The sequence below is a fragment of the Gorilla gorilla genome, chromosome 16 (assembly GCF_029281585.2).
Source record: "Gorilla gorilla gorilla isolate KB3781 chromosome 16, NHGRI_mGorGor1-v2.1_pri, whole genome shotgun sequence".
NCBI classification, from domain to species: domain Eukaryota; kingdom Metazoa; phylum Chordata; class Mammalia; order Primates; family Hominidae; genus Gorilla; species Gorilla gorilla.
In genome coordinates, this window is record NC_073240.2 from 75,085,963 (window position 1) to 75,105,132 (window position 19,170).

Here is a 19,170-nt window from a genome sequence, read left to right on the forward strand (position 1 = left end):
AGGCCCAGGCCAAGGCTGGGTGTGGTGGGCAAGGGAGGCTCACCAAGGCAGATAAAGGCTGTCTGGTAGGCACTGAAGCTCATCCAACAGAATATGGCTTGGCGGGAGGGATGGGGACTCCGATGCAAGGGACTCAAGTCCAGGGCAGCTCCTCGGTGCAGAGCTCGAAGGTTGGTCCTGGGGTGGGAGCCAGGGAGGCAGAGACCTCAGGGAGCAACACGCTCTTCCTAAATCCTCCTCTGGGCCAGCAACTGGCCAAACTCCCAATAGAATTTCAACCCACAGCCATCAGCAGGGAAGCCCAGAACTGTGGGAGCCAGGAGGAGGCCACTAACCCAAGATATCTGGAAGAGGTGATATCTGAGTAGTCTTAAACAGTGAACGAGGAATACAAAACAAGGCAGGAGGCTCAACCTGAGCCAAGTCAGAAAAGTGAGAAACAACAGTGAGAATGGAAGTGACACACAGCACAGTCACCAGGTAAAGAGGCAAGGCAAGCACAGGCTGAGGAGCCTTGAATGCCAGAAGAAGGAGGGGTGACCTGTGGAAAAAGATCCCTGGGAAGAGCTCTGAGGCCTGGCAAGTGCGCAGGAGACGTGGGCCAGTTCTCTGACATCGGTAAGTGCTCGGGCTGCCCCTTCCACCTGCCCTGGGCCTTCAGTGCTCCTCACCACTCACCGCTGCAGGGCAAGCGAGGTGGCATGGCGAGACCCGTACCACCTCTCCAGTGTGCTATGCCACCAGGCTACCCCTCACCTACACTCTTACATGGCAGGGCCACCCCAGCCTCTGTTCTCGTCCACACAGTCCTCACCTCCTATCTCCTTCCATTCCCCGGCAGGTGCAGCTTCCCCAGGCCACCTTCCCTCTCATCCAGCCCACCCGGTGGCCCCTACTCAGGGGGCAAGCTCCACTAGCTGCCCTGAGTTGGTGGTGCCCTATGTCCCTCACACTCACAGATGTTTCCCCAACCAGACAGGAAGGCCCAAGGGCAGGACCCAGCCCCACCTTCTCCCACTGCAGCGCAGCCACGCACAGGTGGGCTCCATGACAGCCTGGGCCGGCAGAGCCCTTCCCTCCCTCCAGGCCCAGGGCCTCCCCACAGGCCCACAGGACTCCCACTCCTTCCCCACCTCGGCGCTGGGTGAGCCAGAGTCTGTCACTCACCTGTGTGTCACCAGTGAGCGCATCAGGACCAGGAAGGTGAGTAAGCAGGACAAGACCAAGGCTGAGATGTAGCACACTGGTGGGCAGAGAAGGAGCAAAGTGAGAGGTCAGGGCCTGGAGAGTCTCCTGGAGGCCTCAGAACCCCTGCCAGGGTGGTGCCTTGTGGGGAGTTCCCCCTGCCCCAAACTGAACTCTGTGTGGAGGCCTCTCGGCCCCACCCCCAGTTCTCAGATGCAGTGTAAGCCAATGACTTCGGCCACCCCATTCTTCCCAGTGACATACAGTGGCCAAGAGATGAAACCAGCTCTGAGTCTGCAGACCTAGTCCTCACCCTGCTGTTGCTGCTTCTATTGCTGTGGGACCTCCATCCAACCTGGCATCTGCCTCCAGCTTCACTGCTTCTTGGCCATGTGGCCTTCAGGAGGGCACTCCTTCTCCCCAGGCCCCCATTTGCTCGTGAACATACCGCACGCTGTTATGCTGCCCAGCTCTCAGGATAATGTGAGCCATAAGGCCCCATCCACATCTGCACTAATGGTCTTTGTTCAGGGCATAGAGGGTGTGAGTCCACATCGGTGTGGCCTGAGTCCATCAGAATAGGGAGGCAGCCGCTGTCACCCAGCTCCCTCACCTCCTCCCTGGCCATGCACACAATGAGTGTGTGCATGATGGTGTGTCATGAACAAGCCTGGGTGTTTAAGAATTTCAGGGGTGCAGGCTGCAACTCTCCCACCTTACATCCACATCCAGCCTTGCTCTGGACTGTAACAGCAACCCCGCAAGGTTAGACAGAACTGTTCCCACTGGGCTGAAGAGGAAGCTGAGGCTCAGAGAGAGGGCTTCGCCCAGACAGCCATGCTGCTAGGAATGATAGAGTGACGTGTGCAACCATTTCCAAGCAGATCCAGAATGAGCCTGAGATGCCTGCACCCTGATCTCATCAGTCAGCCCAGGGAAGTGTTCCTGGTGCCCGTGTCACCACCAGAATCTCAAGCACGGGGAGAGCAAACACAGAAAAGGTAAGTGCTAGTCCACATAGCCACAGGGATTAGAGTGGTGGATCTCAGCACTGATAGCGCCTTTAGGATCACCTGGAGCTGCTAAAACTCGCCCATAGCCCAGCCTGCACCCAAAACAGTTAAATCAGAATTTCTGTGGGTGGGACCCAGCCTTAGCCTGTGAAAGCAACACTGGTGATTCAGTGTGCAGTCAGGACTGACAGCCACTGCTCTGGGGGCTTTCCAAAGGCAGAGCCTTCATGATTTATTTCCATCAGAAATGAATTGAAATCAACCAACCAACCAATATTTATTGGGTGCCTACTACAGTGGCGATCAAACTTTGCTTGCATGAGAATCACTGGGACTGTGATCCCAGCACTTTGGAAGGCTGAGGCGGTGGATCACCTGGGGTCAGGAGTTCAAGACCAGCCTGACCAATATGGTGAAACTCCGTCTCTACTAAAAATACAAAAATTAGCCAGGCCTGGTGGCGGGCCCCTGTAATCCCAGCTACTCGGGAGGCTGAGATGGGAGAATCACTTGAACCTGAGAGACGGAGGTTGCAGTGAGCCGAGATTGTGCCACGGCACTCCAGCCTGGGAGACAGAATGAGACTCCATCTCAAAACAAAACAAAACAAAACAAAATTAGCCGGGCCTGGTGGTATGTGCCTGTAATCCCAGCTACTCGGGAGGCTGAAATGGGAGAATTGCTTGAACTCAGGAGGTGGAGGTTGCAGTGAGCCGAGATTGCACCACTGCACTCCAGCCCGGGCGACGGAGCACAACTCCATCTCAAAAGAAAAAAAAAAGCACTGGGAGGGCTGTTCACTCATAGAGGCTGGGCCCCACTCTGAGAGTTTCTGATTCAGTAGGTCTGGCACAGGGCTTGAGCATCGGGAATGTTAAAGTCACCAGGTGCTTCCCAGATTCAGCCAGGGCTAAAAATGATGCTACAGAAACCTAGGCCCTTCTGCTGGTCCCTAGCTCCCTCCTCCAGGGCCCTCACAGGGACACTTTTCTCAGAAGCAAGGTTGGGAGAAAGCACTGTGCATGCATAGCTCCAGCCTCTGTGGTCCCCCTTCTGGAGCCAGCTGGGCTGCAGCGAGGGCACATTCTGGACCATTTGCTGCCAGGAGGTGAACAGCCCGCCTGCTGAGCCTGGCCTGGTGAGTGTACAGGCTAACACAGGGGTGAAGGGTTAGCAGCCCCCTTGGCCACAGGCCTGGCCTTTGATCTCCATCCATCTACCTCCTACCTCTCTCTCCCTCCAATGGTTCCCAACTTGGGCACCCCCAAACCCCAGCACTCACACAATCTTCCTGCTCTTTGCCACCTCTGGGATCCTGTGCCTGCCTTCTTCTGCGCCCTGCTTTGGGGGATAGATCTGTCTTCCCTCATGTGATTGAGGGCCTCAAGGGCAAGTGTTCCTTTTTCACTCCAGCACTCATTTTGCAGTTGGGGAAATTGAGGTCAGGAGAGGTAATGCACTTTGCCCAAGGTCACTCAGCTTGTAAGTGATGGAACAGAGATTCTAATCTAGTTTGCCTGACTCAGTCTGAGCTCTCTGTGAGTGATGCCAGGCTTATGGTCCAAGTGCTGGGTGGCAGTCCTAACAGAAGCTCTGAGCTCAGAAGACATTAGCTCCTTAGGCGAAGGACAGACCAAGGGACACTGGATCCCAGGTTGCGGGATGGCTTTGGCCGTATCTCTAATCCTCCTGGGCCTCAGTATTCCTCATCTGCAAATTTAAAGAGTAACTGTTGCTCTGTTTGGCCCAAGAAGATTCAAAGTGGGAGCCTTTGAGCTTGGAAACTGCAACATGCAATTAAAAATATAAGACATGATGAGTGGAAGCAGAGTCCTTTGCCCTGGATGTGTCTCATTTTGTCTTTGAGCCTCAATGTCCTGCCCTGTGAGCTGGGATCAATGATGCTGTCCTACAGGGTCACTGTGAGCAAGGGTCTGAGGTTGGTTGTGGGCTGACCTGGACCATGTCTGCACCTGCCTATGAACCAGATTGCAACCAGCTCAGAAAATCTCCTGGGAGAGGACATTTTCAGCTCACCCGGAACTTGTCACCTGTCCAGTTTGTTGGCCTCAGCAGCAGTTCCAGGGCAGCCTCTAGTACGGGAACTGAGGTGCTCACGGAGATGGTGGAGGTGGTCAGGGAAGGAAGTGGTCACTCCGTGCACCTCTGCCCACCCCCCACTCCCTGCCCCGCCATGACCAGCATGCCCAGGTCTGTAGGATAAGGATGATGTTAATGGTCAGGTACAGCTGCGGAGCAGCTACACCTCCACCTGCAACGCTGGCAGCCCACGCTCTGACCACATGTTACTCCTCAGAAGCCGGGGGACCATCCGTCCCAGCGTGGGGTCCCCAAGTCAGCAGAAGGCGCATGCCTCCTGAGTCCTCAGCACCGGGCTTTGTCCCAAGGTGATGGAGAGAGCCCCCGCCTAGGCTTCAGGAGCCCTGTGTTCTCTTGGCTGCACTCTGCCCTGCTGCATGGCCTCAGGCAAATCCTTCCCCATGTGTCAAGTGGGGACACATCTCAGTCCCCTCCACAGGGCTGTTGGGAGCGCCCAGGAGGCAGAGTAAGTAGGTGGCTGCAGGAGGCATCAGACCACAGAAGGGGAAGCCAAGATGGTTCCCTGGTTCAGGAGCTCATTGTCAGAGGAGGGAAGGAGAAAGGAGACAGCCCCAAAAGACAGGGAGTGGGGAAGAGAAAGCCTGCGCCCTGCCCAATGCCAGACCCCTGCCACGAGGATTCACTCGGAAATCCTCACCATCTCCCATCGCCGTCTCCTCCCTCCTTCCCCACCCTCAGCTCCCCCATCCCATGGCCTTCCTCATCTCCATGCCTGGATAGTTGGTCAGAGACACTGGGGGTGGTGGGGGAAGATGCCACAGAAGCAGGCAAGGGACAGGAGCTGCTGAGATGTCCCTTCAGGTTTCATGGAAGCTCAGAACTGGAAGCGCCAACTGCCACAATTTGGAAATGAGGCAATCGAGACCCAGAGAGAGGAAGGAATGTGTCCAAGGGCCCCCAGTGTGTCCATGGCTGACTAGGGCATAGACCTTGGGTCTCCCCGCTTTCATTCCCCACTGCAGCCCTCAGGGGCTCCCTGGAGGCCTCACCTTCCAGAGCCCACAGATGGTGCTTCACCAGCTCCACCACCTCCTGCTTGTCCTCGGAGAGCACGATTCCAAAGCCGGCCAGCAGGTAGGAGACATCCGTGGTGACCCCTGCCCTCACCTTCTGGATGGTGGGTACCACGCCCACCAGCAGCAGCAGGGCCACCTGGAAGAGCCCCACAGTGAGGGCCCCATCCCAGGAAAGGGTTTTCTGTGCTAACAGGGGAGACGCTGGGGAAGAAACTGGCAGCACACAGGCTCCAGCCGCATGCCCGTTGCCCATCAGTGTTCTTATCTGCCCCGTAGAGCAGGGATCTCACGCCTCTAAATGAGGATGTTACAGACAGGTGCAATTACAGCCTAATAGGCCAAAGGCATGCCTTCGAGCACCATAACTTCATATGGTCAGCCCTGCGTATCTGTGGGTTCCACATCCACAACCAACCAATTCAATCAAGTGCAGATCAAAAATATCTGGGGAAAAACCCTCAATAAAAAATAACAATTCAATACAAATAATACAAATAAAAAATAATACAGTAGGACAACTTCTTTTTTTTTTTTTTTGAGATGGAGTCTTGCTCTGTGGCCAGGCTGGAGTGCAGTGGCGCAATCTCGGCTCACTGCAACCTCCACCTCCCGGGTTCAAGCGATTCTCCTGCCTCAGCCTCCTGAGTAGCTGGGACTACAGGCCTGCGCCACCACATCCAGCTCATTTTTGTATTTTTAGTAGAGACAGGGTTTCACTACATTGGCTGGGATGGTCTCTATCTCTTGACCTCATGATCCGCCCGCCTCAGCCTCCCAAAGTGCTGGGATTACAGGTGTGAGCCACCACACCCAGACGTAGGACAACTATTTACATAGCACTTATGTTCAATATTATAAGTACTCTAGAGATAACGAGGTATACTGGAGAATGTGTGTAAGCTATATGCAAATACTACACCATCGTATATCAGAAATTTGAGCCTTTGGATTTTGGTATGGAGGGGTGTTCCTGGAACCAATCCACCTCAGATACTGAGGGATGACTGTGTCTGCACCTCTATCTATTTACCCATCATCTATCTATCTAAACTTTGGAATGTAAAATTTCTGGTTTTTCTATGTTGTGAAAGTAAATGAGCACAGGAATTAAAGCTGGACAGACTTGGATTCAAACTTAGGCTACACTGAGATATTAGCTGTGCAGAAACTTGGCCAAGTCAAATTCACCTCTCCAAGCTTCCATTCTCCCCATCTGTAAAGTGGAGAATAATCATACCCATCTCCCAGGATTTTAATTGTTGCTGTTGTTTTTTTCGGGTTTTTTTTTTTTTTGGAGGTGGTGAGGCAGAGTTTATCAAACATGTTATCTTGCTAAATCTTCCCAATTACTCAAAGAGGAAAATTATTCTATTTTCTCCTTTTTACAGATGAGCTAACAGGTTCAGAGAGGTTAAATAACTTGCCCAAGGCCACACAGGAGGTAAATAGTGGAGCTAGGATTTAAATTCGTGTTTATGTGGCCTCCAAAATTAATGCTCCGAGTCACTTCGTGAGTCCAAGAGTGAACACCCCTGCCCTTCTGGGTAGGCCAGAACTCCCAAGATGGCCTGCAGCACCTGGTCAGGGTTCTGGATGGGGCACCTGGAGAGCTGGGTTGGGCCGGAACTGCTCCAGGCTTGGGGGTTGAGGGCAGGGCTCCAGAGGCAGATGGCAGTACAGGGTGAGGGACATACCTGGTAAATGGCCGTCCCTGTCAGTGTAGCTGACAGCACCAGCTTCAGCGGGAGACGGAATCCTGTAGTCCTCAAAGGAAGGAGTGTGGTGAACAGCACCACTCAGGCCCAGGAGCCCTCCTCCCTCCCAAGGGGCCCAGGAAAAGGGCCAGCAGGACCCTGAATGACCAAGGCCAGGCCAGGGTCTTCCCGCTGTCCCAAGCTGGTAGCTGTCCCTCTTGATGACAAGGATTCCGGGAAGCAGGAGCCAGTCCTCCACTGCAGCCATTCTGTGCAAGGGAGGGTAACGTCCCCTGTCACGCTCGGCCTCAGCTCCCAACCCCATACCTGGCTGTGGAGTGTAGATGCAGTGTCTCAAGCAGACCCAGGCCCAGGACAGGAAGCCATGCTTGGAGGTGTGGTAGCTGCAGAAAGACCCAGGCAGGTGCGGGGTCCTCAGGGGAAGCCCATTCCCTGAGGGCCAGCCCCAGAGGCTGGTCATTCTGCCCCTCTGCCCCTGCCATGCTGCCCAGTGCCAGTTTCCCAAGCACGGCTGCTAACCAGCCCAATCCACTGGCCCACAAAGGGTGTGTCAGAGACCCCACCTGCTTCCCAGCTTCTTCCTGCAAAGGAGGTTCCTCAGATATTCCTCAGAGTAGCTGCTCTGCAGCCCCTGTGGAGACAGACAATTGAACAAGCAGATGAGACCTGCCTCGACCCATTCGTGGGTCCCTGGCTCAGGGAACTAGAGTGTTCACCAAGCAGGTGCTCCATAAAAACCTGTTGGCCATGGCGGTGGTGGTGAGTGTGGATGGGGCTGACCTGTGGGGATGAGGTCCGTGCCCTCCAAAGCTTCCCTTTTCTCTCTCACAAATACAAGGCCAGTCTCCTATCAAAGAACCATCAATGCCAGGAAGTTCTTCCTAAGATGTCTCCAACTCTCACCTGCTTTACTCAGTCACATCTCATCACCGTTTCTTCCCACCCATAGCCCTCTGGCCTCTGCTAGCTGAAACTGGGGCAAAGGGAAGCTTGTGTCCCACGGGCACATCCTAGACCAGGACACAGAAGAGGGTCATTCCAGGTCAGACCCCCTCAGGCTTCTCCTCCTGCTACTGCGCAAGGGAGATCACAAGGGTGACCAGATTTGTCTAAGCCACATTCCAGGCCTTAAGCTGCCTGTGAAGTAGCAGAGGCCCATGGGAAGATGGGGTGAGCCCCTGCCCGGAATCACTGGGAGAACACAGGCAGTTGTCACTTGTTGCCGTGACAACCCTGGGATCCAGGGCAGGAGTGGGTCAGCTCAAAGCTTGATGGGGGTCCTTTGAGACTTAAACCTCTTTGACCAAAGTCCAAAGAGGATTTTACACCTCTCAAGCCTGGGAGGAAAGGCTGGCAATGGAGAGAGAGATGGGTTGGTGGAAACCCTGGAAGAGAAGGTAAAGGGGCATGCCTCAGGCACTGTGTCGTCCTGGGGGGCCGCTCCCTTTCCAGAGCCAGCTGTAAACAGGAGGGGACACGGGCTTCCTCGAGGGGTGCTGGCCTCAGCAGGCAGGAGCTACAAGTGCTCAGAACTCCCTGCCTGCCACGTGGGAGCCGAGTCTGGAGTCCGTGGGCCTTCTCGGACCAGAGTAGCCCAAAAGGGACCCGAGGCTCTCCATCCTGCCTAGGGATCTCCCTCATTCTCTGGATTCAGTCTGACCTTGCCGAGTTAACACCCAGTCCCAGCCCCTCTGCTGAGCTCCAGACTTTGAGCAGCACACCCTTAGGACCAAGCATCATCCCAGGATCACCTGCTCCTCCCTCCACCTTCCCTGGGCCAGCAGCTGGCACCACCACCTACCTGCTGGCTGGCCAGGTGCAGCATCAAGCTGCAAGCATCAAGCCTTTCCTTCCCCTGCCCTGTCTGAAGAGAAGCCACGCCCTTTGGCCTCTATGTCTTAAGCCTTTCTCCTGAGTCTGTTCTTCTTTCCCCTTTGAGGGTCTCTGCAGAGCTTTCTTCTTCCTCCTCTCTCACCAGAAAGAAGTAGTGGACCCCGCCCCCTGCACCACAGTCCCAACACCCGGTGCAGGTTTCACATTGCACTGCAGGTGTTTTGTGCTGCATCTGTCTCCCCCACCACACTGGGAGCTCCTGGAGATCAGACACAAGTCCATCAGCTCCAAGTCCACAGCACTGAGCCCGGGGCCTGACATATGGTAGGTGCTTAGAAGGCTTTTTAGTAAGATTGAAGTATCTTCTAAGAATTCTCTTTTACCATGATGCATTCATCCATCCATCCTTCCTTCCATACATCTTTCCTTCGATCCATCCATCCATTCATCCATCTATTCAAAAATTCAAAAATATTTGCTGAGTATCTATTAAGGGCCAAGACCCACACAGTGCTGCAAATATAATGAACAAAACAGACACAAAACTATCTCTTCCCCTTTACTCATGCTCTTTCCTGTGCCTACAATGCCTGCTCCTTATTCTCTCATCACTCTAGATCTCCCTGTCCTTCAGGCCCTTGTAGAGTCTACCTCCTCTAGGAAGCCCTCTCAGCCCTCCCCTTTATCTGAAATTATTCAACCACATCCAACCTAAAGTTGATTCATAATGGAGTTCTGCCCTGGGTGCTTCCTGAATCATCTCATTATGTGCAGAACTCGGATTAGGCACAAGGCTCCAGGCTGTCTCTCCAGCCAGATCTCAGTGTTTCACAGACAGAGATATGACTCTCCTGGCTTCTGACTCAGTTCTGCTTTGTTAAGTCCCTACTATTCACACAGCCCAGTGCCGCGGGTATCCTGGGTGCCAGTCAAGGGCCCAGTCCAGCCTTTGCCTAGGGAGGAAGGACTAAGCAGTCACTCAGCAAACATTTTCTGAGCATCTATTCTGTGCTGGGCCCTACACCAAGCACGGCCATGTATCTGGGACCACAGATATGGGGGAGTAGGGCTGTCTTGGGTGCTGAGGAAGAGCTCATCCCAGGCCTGCCCCTTTACCTTGGAGCCTGCTCCTGTCCTACGGCTGAAGCTTCTCACCAGCTGCACAGAGTACCAAAGGCTCAAGAATCCGAGGCCCAGCAGGAGAGGCAGGGAGGCCAGCAGGGAGTAGTACTTGTAGATCTGGACAGACAAACACCCAGACAGACTACTTTCCACCTTCTTCCCCCAGCCAAGAACCAGAATCCGTTGCCCTTCCCACCTCACACTGGGCCCTGAGGGTGGTCTGGGGGGCCATGGGAAGGCTTCAGCTCTATGGTTCCCAACCTGCCACCCAGCGCAAACCTGCCCACTTCCCCTTCTTGAGCCCTGCAGAGATGCTCACCCCTCCCCCAGGCTCCTGGACCCCCACAGGCCTGAGAGGAGCCAAGAGGAGGAGATCACTTGATTCCCTCCTGCCCCCCACTGGAAAGGACACCTCTTTCTGTTTCTGTGTTCCCGGAGCATTAGGAACAGTTCTGAAAATCACACGAAAGCCTGCCTTTGCCTACATATAGTTTTCAACCTGAGCATCAGGAAAGTCTATGCCCTACTCCCCAGGGCTGAGGACTTCCTGGGGGTGGGCTTTTTGTATACTCACTCATTTATTTGTTGGTTCAATATACTTTTATTGAGAGCTTAGTATGTGCCAGGTTCTAGGTGGTGAAAAAAAGCCACCAAGTTCCCCCTCTCAAAGCAACCTCTTAGTCTTCACCTCCACCCTGAGGGACTGGTGTTATCAGCTCCATGGACAGATGGAGAAACGGTCTCAGAAAGGTGGCACTGTTTCCCCAAGGCACTTGGTACCACCTGGCATCATTTTGTTTGTGTGTCATGTCTCCCCTTCTGAAGTGACGGCTCTTGGGAGGCTAGGAACTGTGTTTGTCTTGTTCACAGCTGTAGTCCAGTGCCTGGAAATGTCCCTGGTACAAAGTATGTGCTTCAAATATGTTGTTGAATGAATGGGTGAGTGAATGAATGAAGTGGTGAAGCTGGATTCACACTCAGGTTGTCTGGCTCTAAAGCCTGTACCATCACTCTTTGAGTTCTAGACTGGACAGCTTCACAGTCCCAGCCAGCAGCCAGTGAGCAAGGTCCTGAGGTTCCGGAATTCTCCTCTCAGCCCTCTTAGACCATCCCTGACTTCGCACTTGCTGGCCTCCATCAAGCTTCACTCCCATTCCCTCTCCAGCCTGACCAAAGGGAAGCTGGGGGATCACTAACACAGGCATTGCGGGTGGCGGCCATTTCAGGCTTTCTCTTCCCCCTACTCTGCCCACTTCCCCTTCTCTGCCACCTCCTAGACTTAAAGTTCCTGAGGGCTGGGCCCAGCCACCTTGTTCCCTGCCTCTCCTGCAGAGCAGCCAAGCTTGGAAGGGGCACGTGTTTGAAGGCATGGAATTCCATGCACAATGGAAGGCTGCAGGGCGGCCCATCATAGAATCAGAGCTCAAAGGAGGCACTGTGGTTTGAGTAGGTTGCTCTGTGCGCCCCTCTGCCCTAGGCCATTGTGATCAGCGGTTACCTTGGGCACCTGGGGACACTCTGCCCTCTGCCAGACCTGGACCCCAAGGTGGGCCCAGGACAGCGTGCTGCCGAGCAGGTGTGCAGCTGTGTGGCCAGCCGTGGCACAGGCAGCCAGAGGGTAGTAGAGGGCAGCATAATAGAACAGTCCCAGTATCTTCCAGGCCCCTGGAAGGTGAAACAAGCAGAGAGACCCATGCTGGAGGGGCAGACATGGGGCCTGCAGTGAGCCCACCCAGGCCTCTCTCCGGTCTCCAGCTTCCAAGCCCTTCAGCACGTTCAGTGGGCAAGAACACTAGGTTCAAATCCAGGCTCTGACTAGTCTCAACTCTGTGATCTTGGGCAAGTTACCTCTTGGAGCCTCAGTTTTCCCATCTGTAAAATGGAAATAATCACAGTATATTAGCAAGGGCAAAATGAGAAGGTGTATATATAATGCTTAGCATGGTGCCTGAGCAAATACTCAATTTAAGATACTACTTCCCTGGCTCTCAGTTCCTCCATCGCAAAATGGGGCTAATATGCATACTTTGTAGCATCGCTGTAAAGACTGGATGGTCTAAAAAGGTCATGTCTCAGGATAGCAGCCCATCTCATTGACAGCTGTTCCTGTTACTCTCATCTCCTTGAGCCAAGCTTAAAACTCCAAGACCCCACCCTATCCCCATCCCATCACGCCAACCCCAGGGCCTGGGGGTCAGTGGGTACCTTGGCTGGGTGCTGAGGCGAGAGTCAGGAAGGGCAATGGGTCCTCGTCGGGGAGCAGCAAACACAGGGAGCTGAAGAGGACCATGAAAACAGCAGCAGGCACTGCCCGGGGCCTGTCCCCAGCCAAGAAATCCACAGGGCTAGCACAGAGGCAAGGACAGGGCAGGAGGGAGTTGCTCAGCCCCTGCACCCCCATTACCTCCCAGCTGTATTCCATAAATCAAGGAGGTGGAGTCAGTCCCACTTTCTAGATGGGGGAATAAGGCCCCTTCATTCATTCATTCCATAGATATTTGTGGAGTGCCTCTTATCTACCAAGCTCTGGGCCCTGTGCCAAAGGGACTTGGGACACACATACAGTGGGAAGAAGCCCTAAGACTGCTCCCTCCGCCCACCCTGGAAGCTCCAGGAAGCAGCCACCTCCACACTAATTGGTCTGTCTGAGCTGGCAAACCTTCAGAGAACTCAGCGAGTCACAACATCCTTGTACAACAGCCGCCGCCCTGGGCTGGGTGTGGACCTGGGGCAGAGGGCAGACAGCGGGCATAGCTGTCCCAGGCATCACCCCTCTGGGCTCAGGGCAAGCCACTCAGACCTTCAGCTTCTGCACTGCAGCTTGCATTCATGCTCTGAGAGGTTCATTCTCCCTCAAACACTGCCCCAGCCCGGGCAAGCTCTTTCTGCGGCCAACCGGAGACCCCAGGCTGGTTCCCCACAAACCAGCACACCAAGACCTACCTTGGTGCACAGTCTGGGTCTGGGATGTGAAGCTGTCTACACCAGGGAGCCACCCATCACCTGCCCCACCCCTTTGGTCTCTCGCACACTAGCTTGCCCAGCCCCATCTCCTCAGGATCATGCCTGTCCAGGCTCTGGGGTCACAGGGCTGAAGGAGATAGGAGAAGAAAGCTCCAGCTATAGGGGCTAGATGTCAGTCCCCATAAATCTGCCTTCAAGCATTAGGATCCAGGTGATACCCTCAGGGAAGATGACGGTCAAGATGGCATTAGGATGGTCATGTCAATCCACATATGGAGGGCTGCCTGAGAAGGTACACTCTGAAGCTGGGTCCTGTCAGGCTTGTTTCCCTAGGGTCTGGGTTGGAGTCCTTTCTCCCAGACGGGCTTGAGCGAGTCCCTCCCCCTTCCTCTGGGGGTCCTGACTAAACCTGGAGACCTAGGTGGGGGTGAGGAAAGCCCCAGGCTGAGGGCGATAGGGAAGTCATTAAAGCCAGAGCTGCCTTTTAGGTACCTAACAAATCACCCACCCTCCCAGAGTGACCCTGTCAGCTGTGTCCCCTGAGTGGGGGTGCCCAGGCCATGGTACAAACCTGGGCAGGCCGGGCCTGCCACGCACACAGTCAGGCCAGAGCTGGCGGCGCCTCACCAGCACTGCCAGGAGCAGCAGCACAAGGATCTGAAAGGAGAGTGCAGAGGAGGGCTTGGGGTGCCCAGGCCTCCCCTGAGGGTCTGAGTTTGAGGGCTTGGACTCAGGCCCCAGGATATCCCCTACCTGCCCAGTGCACACTCATGTGGCATCTTGGGGACTGGTCAAGGGGTGACAGACATCTGGAAGGTTGGACTTGCATCCTGGTTTGGGCCTCCAAGCTGGGAGAACTCCCAGATAGCTCCCCCCACCCAGGATCTTCCAGGGCCCCCCCTCACCAGCCCCAGTGGGGAACACAGGTCCCACTGCCCAGGCTGGCAGCAGCTTGCAAGCCAGGTTCAACTTGGGTTGGACTCACTGACAGCGAGGCCAGGCAGGCGTGGTACAGGCCGGGTGGTACACTGGTGTGGCAGGAGGGCACTTCCCTGCAGAGCAAATGAAGGCTGGCTCAGGCCTGCATCAGGCCCCCCTGGGTGTGCAGACGGGTCTGGGGTTCAAGACTGTTCACACTGAGGCTTTACCCACTACCTCCCTCAACCCTCTGATCCCTCTTACACAAGCCTTTCCAGTCCCACCTTCTCAGGGTCATTCTGGGGCCCTCGTGTCCCTGTGATGTGCCAGCCCCATGCCAAGCTCTGGGGTTATAAGACTAAAGGACATGGGAAGCTCCCAGGGGAAGCAGAGTGGACCGGCTTGGCCTGATCACTTATTCTCTTTTTTTTTTTTTTTCTGGAGGGACAGGGTCTTGCTCTGTCACCTAGGCTGGAGTGCAGTGGCTCGATCTCGGCTTACTGCAGCCTCAGCCTCCTGGGCTCAAACGATCCTCCCACCTCAGCCTCATGAGTAGCTGGGACCACAGGTGTGCACCACCATGCCTGGCATTTTTTTTTCTGTATTTTTAGTAGAGACAGGGCCTCACCATGTCGCCCAGGCTGGTCTTGGATTTCTGAGCTCAAGCAATCCTCATGCCTCAGCCTCCCAAAGTGCTGGGATTACAGGTGTGAGCCACTGTGCCCGGCTGAGCACCTATTCTTGCTCACCCAGATGCTTCCTGTCCTTCAAGGCCTCCCCTCTCCAGGAAGCCCCTCTGACTGCTCCTGGTCTCACAGACCTCTTCTCAGAACTGCAGTTGAGCACACTACCTGGGTCAAGCAGTCAAGGGTTTGGCCCTATGATTCGCCCTCTACTCACTGCCATCTGAGGTTGGTCTGTGACTAAAATGATCTCCCCGGTCCCTCTCTTTTCCTGCTTCCCTCTCATTGAGAGCCTCCATGGACAGCCATGCAGGTTGCCCACTGCACAAAGATGCTCAGCCAAGGGAATAAGCAGGCCACCCTGCTCACCAAACCCAGCACCTGCTGAGCTGAATGCACCTAACTGGGGATCCCTTTCTCTAATTCCACAGAGGCTCCCTATGGCCTGGCAATGGTCCTGCACTCACCCTGGCTGAGCACAGAGGTAGACCCACAGTGGAGACAGGGGTCACTGAGGACAATGAAACCCTCCGCTTCCCCAGCAGAATCACGTGGCGGAGAAAGGGAGTGAGGCAGGAGTCCTGAGCTCAGGGCTGGCCCTGGCCCTGGCCCTGGGACAGTAGGCAGGACTGGGTCCCTGGTGAGCAGTAGAGCTCTGGGTTTTCCCAGCTTGGGCCTGGGAGAGCCAGAGGGAGGATGGCAGCATGGGTGAGGCCAGTGGGGTCTGGTGGGCGAGGGCCTGAGATGGAGCCTGGGCTGCCGCCAGTCCCTGCCTGCCCAGAGGGCTCAGCCGCCCACCAAAACACCCTCCACTGTATGAAGAGAGGCATCAAGGCTGCATTATCCAGGGGAGTGCAGAGCCCTGGGATGCTCTGCTGGGTCAGCTCGGTCTGTCCTGCTCGCTTTCTCTCAGGAAATCCCAGCGGGTGAGCGGTGGGAAAGAAACCAGTCACTTGGTGGAGAGGCAGAGTAAGTCAGCTCTGGGCAGCTTCTTGGCCAGGAGACCAGCCTCTTCCCAAAGTAGAACTGGGCTCGTGAGTAGCTGCCACGCAGGGAGCAGGTTCCCACCATTGGCACTCCAGTGTCAGCTCCCCACCTCCAGCTCCAAGGCCTCTCACTCCGGTGTGTAGGGCAGCCCTCCCACTCCGGTGTGTAGGGCAGCCCTCCCTCTCAGCCGGCATCTCCCCGCATGACTAGGTCCCGCTCCACCTGTACACCTGGGCCCGGCAGGGACTTGGAAAACTGTCCCTGGAGTAGTTTGACCATTTTCCTATGGACCTTACCCCAAACCACTCCCACCCCCAGAAATGTCCTCCAGGGCCCTGCCTGGGGGAGCCTCTGGCCCTTTCTGTATCACCTGAGGTCCCCATCTGACCTCTCAGCTCAGTGTGAGGGGTCAGATGGGGATCTCAGGTGGCATAGAAATGAGCAAATATTTGGCTAGTGGCTTGTGGCCCCATGTTTTGTGCCATGGGACAGGCAGGATGGCACAGACATAAAGACCTTGGAGAGGGTGGTGAGCTTGATCCTGGGACAGGCACAGCAGGTGCTGAAGGATGCAGAGGAGGGAGAACTTTGGGCAAAAGGAGGTGGTATCTGATTGGAGTTTAAAAAATGGTTAGTGGCTGGGAGCAGTGGCTCATGCCTATAATCCCAGCACTTTGGGAGACTGAGGCAGGCAGCTCAACCAAGGTCAAGAGTTTGAGACCAGCCTGGCCAACATGATGAAACCCTGTCTCCACTAAAAATACAAAAAAATTAGCGGGGCGTGGTGGCACGCACCTGTAATCCCAGCTACTCGGGAGGCTGAGGCAGGAGAATCGCTTGAACTGGGGAAGCGGAGGTTGCAGTGAGCCAAGATCGCACCACTGCACTCCAACCCGGGCAACAAGAGCGAGACTCCATCTCAAAAGATAAATAAATAAAAGTTGGTTAGCATCTCTTTAGGCAAAGAAGGGGAGAGGCAGCTCCAGGTGGAGGGAAGTGCATGAGGAAGCAGAGGGGCAGGCGACAGGCAGCGTGGCTGGGGCTGGGCAGGCCTTCCAGTTTGATTGCACCCCAGAGGTCAGGTGAGATGAGGTTACAGCAAGCATGGGAGGCCCCAGGAAGCCACTGAGGGTGTTTGAGCCATTGAATGTTCTGGATTTTAGGACATTTCTGTGGCTGACTCCACTGCCATCAATGTTCATCCACCCCAACTCCAGCCTGAGAGTGCTGGGGCACTGGGTACTCCGGAGTTCTTCAAAGCTCTGATGCAACATGTCCCCAGGGTGTCTGACTCACACAGACAGAGGTGAACCCAAGTTCATTTCCTTGGGATTCCCCTGAGCTCCCAATTTTCTGCTCCCACTTTGGGGGCAGGGGGATGGCAGGCAGCTCAATTGGTTTGGCTAATTAAGTAGATTCAAACAAATCTCTTTATTCTTATGGATGTCATGCCCTGCAGTGGGAGAAAGGAGCTGAATCTTCTGGATGTCACCCACATGAGGGACTGGACTCCCCATCACCCAGTGCCTGACATGCACACAACTTTATTCTGAGACAACAGCTATAGACCACAGCTACATTTACAGGCACCTGGCCCCCAGCCAGTGCCCAGGCCCTGAGGCTCCTAAGGACACAGCTTCAGATTAGAGCCTTCACCTAGGTCAGAAACCATCCTCATGGGTTCCTGGGCCTGTCCTCAGTCTGGTCCCTCGCAGGCCACACATACACAGCAGGATATGTGGAGCCCACAGGCTCTCGGTCAGTCAGGCAAGATCAGTGGGGAGCACGCCCTTGCTGACTGCAGGCTATTTTCCAGGTGGTCAGAACCCTGAGTCCTCCAAACATCAGCTCCTTCCCCGAGGCCTGGGTGGAGCCTCTGTCCCTGCTGGATGACCCAAGCCCAGCCAGGCCGCAGCCCCAGCCCCTGGGGAGGCACGCAAGGATTTTTTCCTTCTCAAGTTTCAGGTTTTGATGGAGAACAGATGTGCACACATCTGGCTCGGCAACCCCCAGCCTCACCTTTCTACTTCTCCAAACCGTCAGACAGAGCAGGGAGATAAGGGATGGGGCCAGGCCTGGGAACAACAGGGGAGAACTGGCTCTGGGTCCTACACAGGCAAGACATCCTGGCAGGAGGTGGGGGACACAGAAGGGGCCCAGCTCCTCCACCAGGGTGCCCAGACTAAACCCCGGTAGAATGGACCCAGGCAAAGCAGCTGTGGCTGGGTTCTTAGGCCACCCTGGGGCGGGCTGCCTTCCTGCTCCCACCCTCACCTGGGCTGGCCTGAGCACTTCTGCTAAAGGGAATAGGCTCTCCTCATCCTCTGAGACCATCCAAAGACAACAAGGGTGCTTGTTTCCTCAGTGACTTCTCACCAGGCTTTCTCCCTTTGGTTCTCTGCCTTCCCCGAATCCCCCAGCCTGCCCAGAGAACTTGACACTTGGAAACACCACACCCAAATGCTCACCACAGAGACCAATAACCCCTTGAAGGGAGGTCTGCTTGCCTCAACTGCTCTCAGCCCCTTCTCCATCCTGGCCACGGGCCAGAATCACCCAGGAAGCCATCCCTGCAGATCTGAATCATCTGTATTTTTAACACATCACACATCATACCTAAGGTGACCAGGCTTAGGTGTCTTAACAGCAGGGTGAGGGGTGTTGTTCTCATGTAACAGAGGCAGAGACTGAATGAACCCCAGAGAGGCTGTGACTTGCCCAAGGTCGCACAGCAAATGAGTGGCAGAGCCAGACCTAGCAGCCCCTGCCCAGGAGCTGCTCCCTGGCCAATTGCAACCTCTGCCATCACCCCATTCTGATGGCCGACAGAGTGAGGTGGGGGGGGTTCCACACTTACCCCTCTGGCTGGAGCTCCTCGCCCCCCTGGGGCTCATCGATGTACCAGCTGCCATAGGAGTAGTCCTCTGTGGCCCCGGGGGAGGTCTGGTTCCCTGCTGGCTGGGACGACATTCTCTGGCCCTTCTCCTTTGACCCCAGGCGAGAGAAAAAAAAGCCACTACAGATGTGAAAAGAGGCTTAAAAGAGAAAAAAAAGAAAGAAAGACGGAAAACCCAAACAAAGAAACATTTCTCTTTAATCCTGAAGGTTACTTTCTTACTTTTAGCTCTCTGGGAAAAGCCCGTCTGGGACTGAGGGCCTGAGCAAGCTGGCACGGGAAGAGGACAGGGCCTCTCGTGTCCCCTCCTCCTCCCTTCCCGCCCATCGCACCGGTCCTGCAGAGATAGCTGTCCCCTTGGGGCCCCGGGGCTCCCGCTGGCGCATCTGTCTGACCAACCACCAGCAGGCGTTTGTTCAAAGGACCATTTTCAAAGAAGGCTTGTCCAGTCTGAGCTGCCTAAAGAGACGCCCCTTCCTTCCCCTTTCCCAAGCCCACCTAGACAGACCCACAGACACACCAGAAGGGAGGCCCAGGGAGGAAGAAGTTGCAGAGATGAAAGGGTAGGCAGCCCACGGCCAGCTCCGCACTGCCTGCCTGGGCCCTCCCAGCTGGGCTCCCTTGAGCCCCTCCCCCAGCCTCAGCCTGCCCCTTTCTGGCCCCTTTGGGCCTCGGTGATGGAAATACACCATAATCCTTGACAAAGCCCCCCTCCTG

The 19,170-nt window shown here is 55.3% G+C and overlaps 1 protein-coding gene across 6 annotated transcripts in view; it reads right to left on the reverse strand.

Moving 5' to 3' along the window:
* STRA6 (signaling receptor and transporter of retinol STRA6) overlaps nucleotides 1–19,170 on the reverse strand; it is a 30,049-nt gene that overhangs the window by 4,350 nt on the left and 6,529 nt on the right. For 2 of the 6 annotated variants that reach the window (XM_055363751.2, XM_063698697.1), the window contains exons 2-14: nucleotides 18,415–18,542; nucleotides 13,955–14,021; nucleotides 13,541–13,626; nucleotides 12,211–12,350; nucleotides 11,854–11,877; nucleotides 11,504–11,670; nucleotides 10,000–10,122; nucleotides 7,614–7,681; nucleotides 7,357–7,433; nucleotides 7,030–7,091; nucleotides 5,309–5,471; nucleotides 1,168–1,243; nucleotides 44–177 (exon numbers count right to left, since the gene is read on the reverse strand). In XM_055363751.2, the coding sequence (XP_055219726.1) occupies nucleotides 44–177; nucleotides 1,168–1,243; nucleotides 5,309–5,471; nucleotides 7,030–7,091; nucleotides 7,357–7,433; nucleotides 7,614–7,681; nucleotides 10,000–10,122; nucleotides 11,504–11,670; nucleotides 11,854–11,877; nucleotides 12,211–12,350; nucleotides 13,541–13,626; nucleotides 13,955–14,021; nucleotides 18,415–18,542 (1,315 nt within the window). Of the gene's footprint in view, nucleotides 1–43; nucleotides 178–1,167; nucleotides 1,244–5,308; nucleotides 5,472–7,029; nucleotides 7,092–7,356; nucleotides 7,434–7,613; nucleotides 7,682–9,999; nucleotides 10,123–11,503; nucleotides 11,671–11,853; nucleotides 11,878–12,210; nucleotides 12,351–13,540; nucleotides 13,627–13,954; nucleotides 14,022–18,414; nucleotides 18,543–18,675; nucleotides 19,079–19,170 lie in introns of those variants that run through there. The other 4 variants (XM_004056493.5, XM_055363749.2, XM_055363748.2 and 1 more) reach the window with 4 other exon arrangements.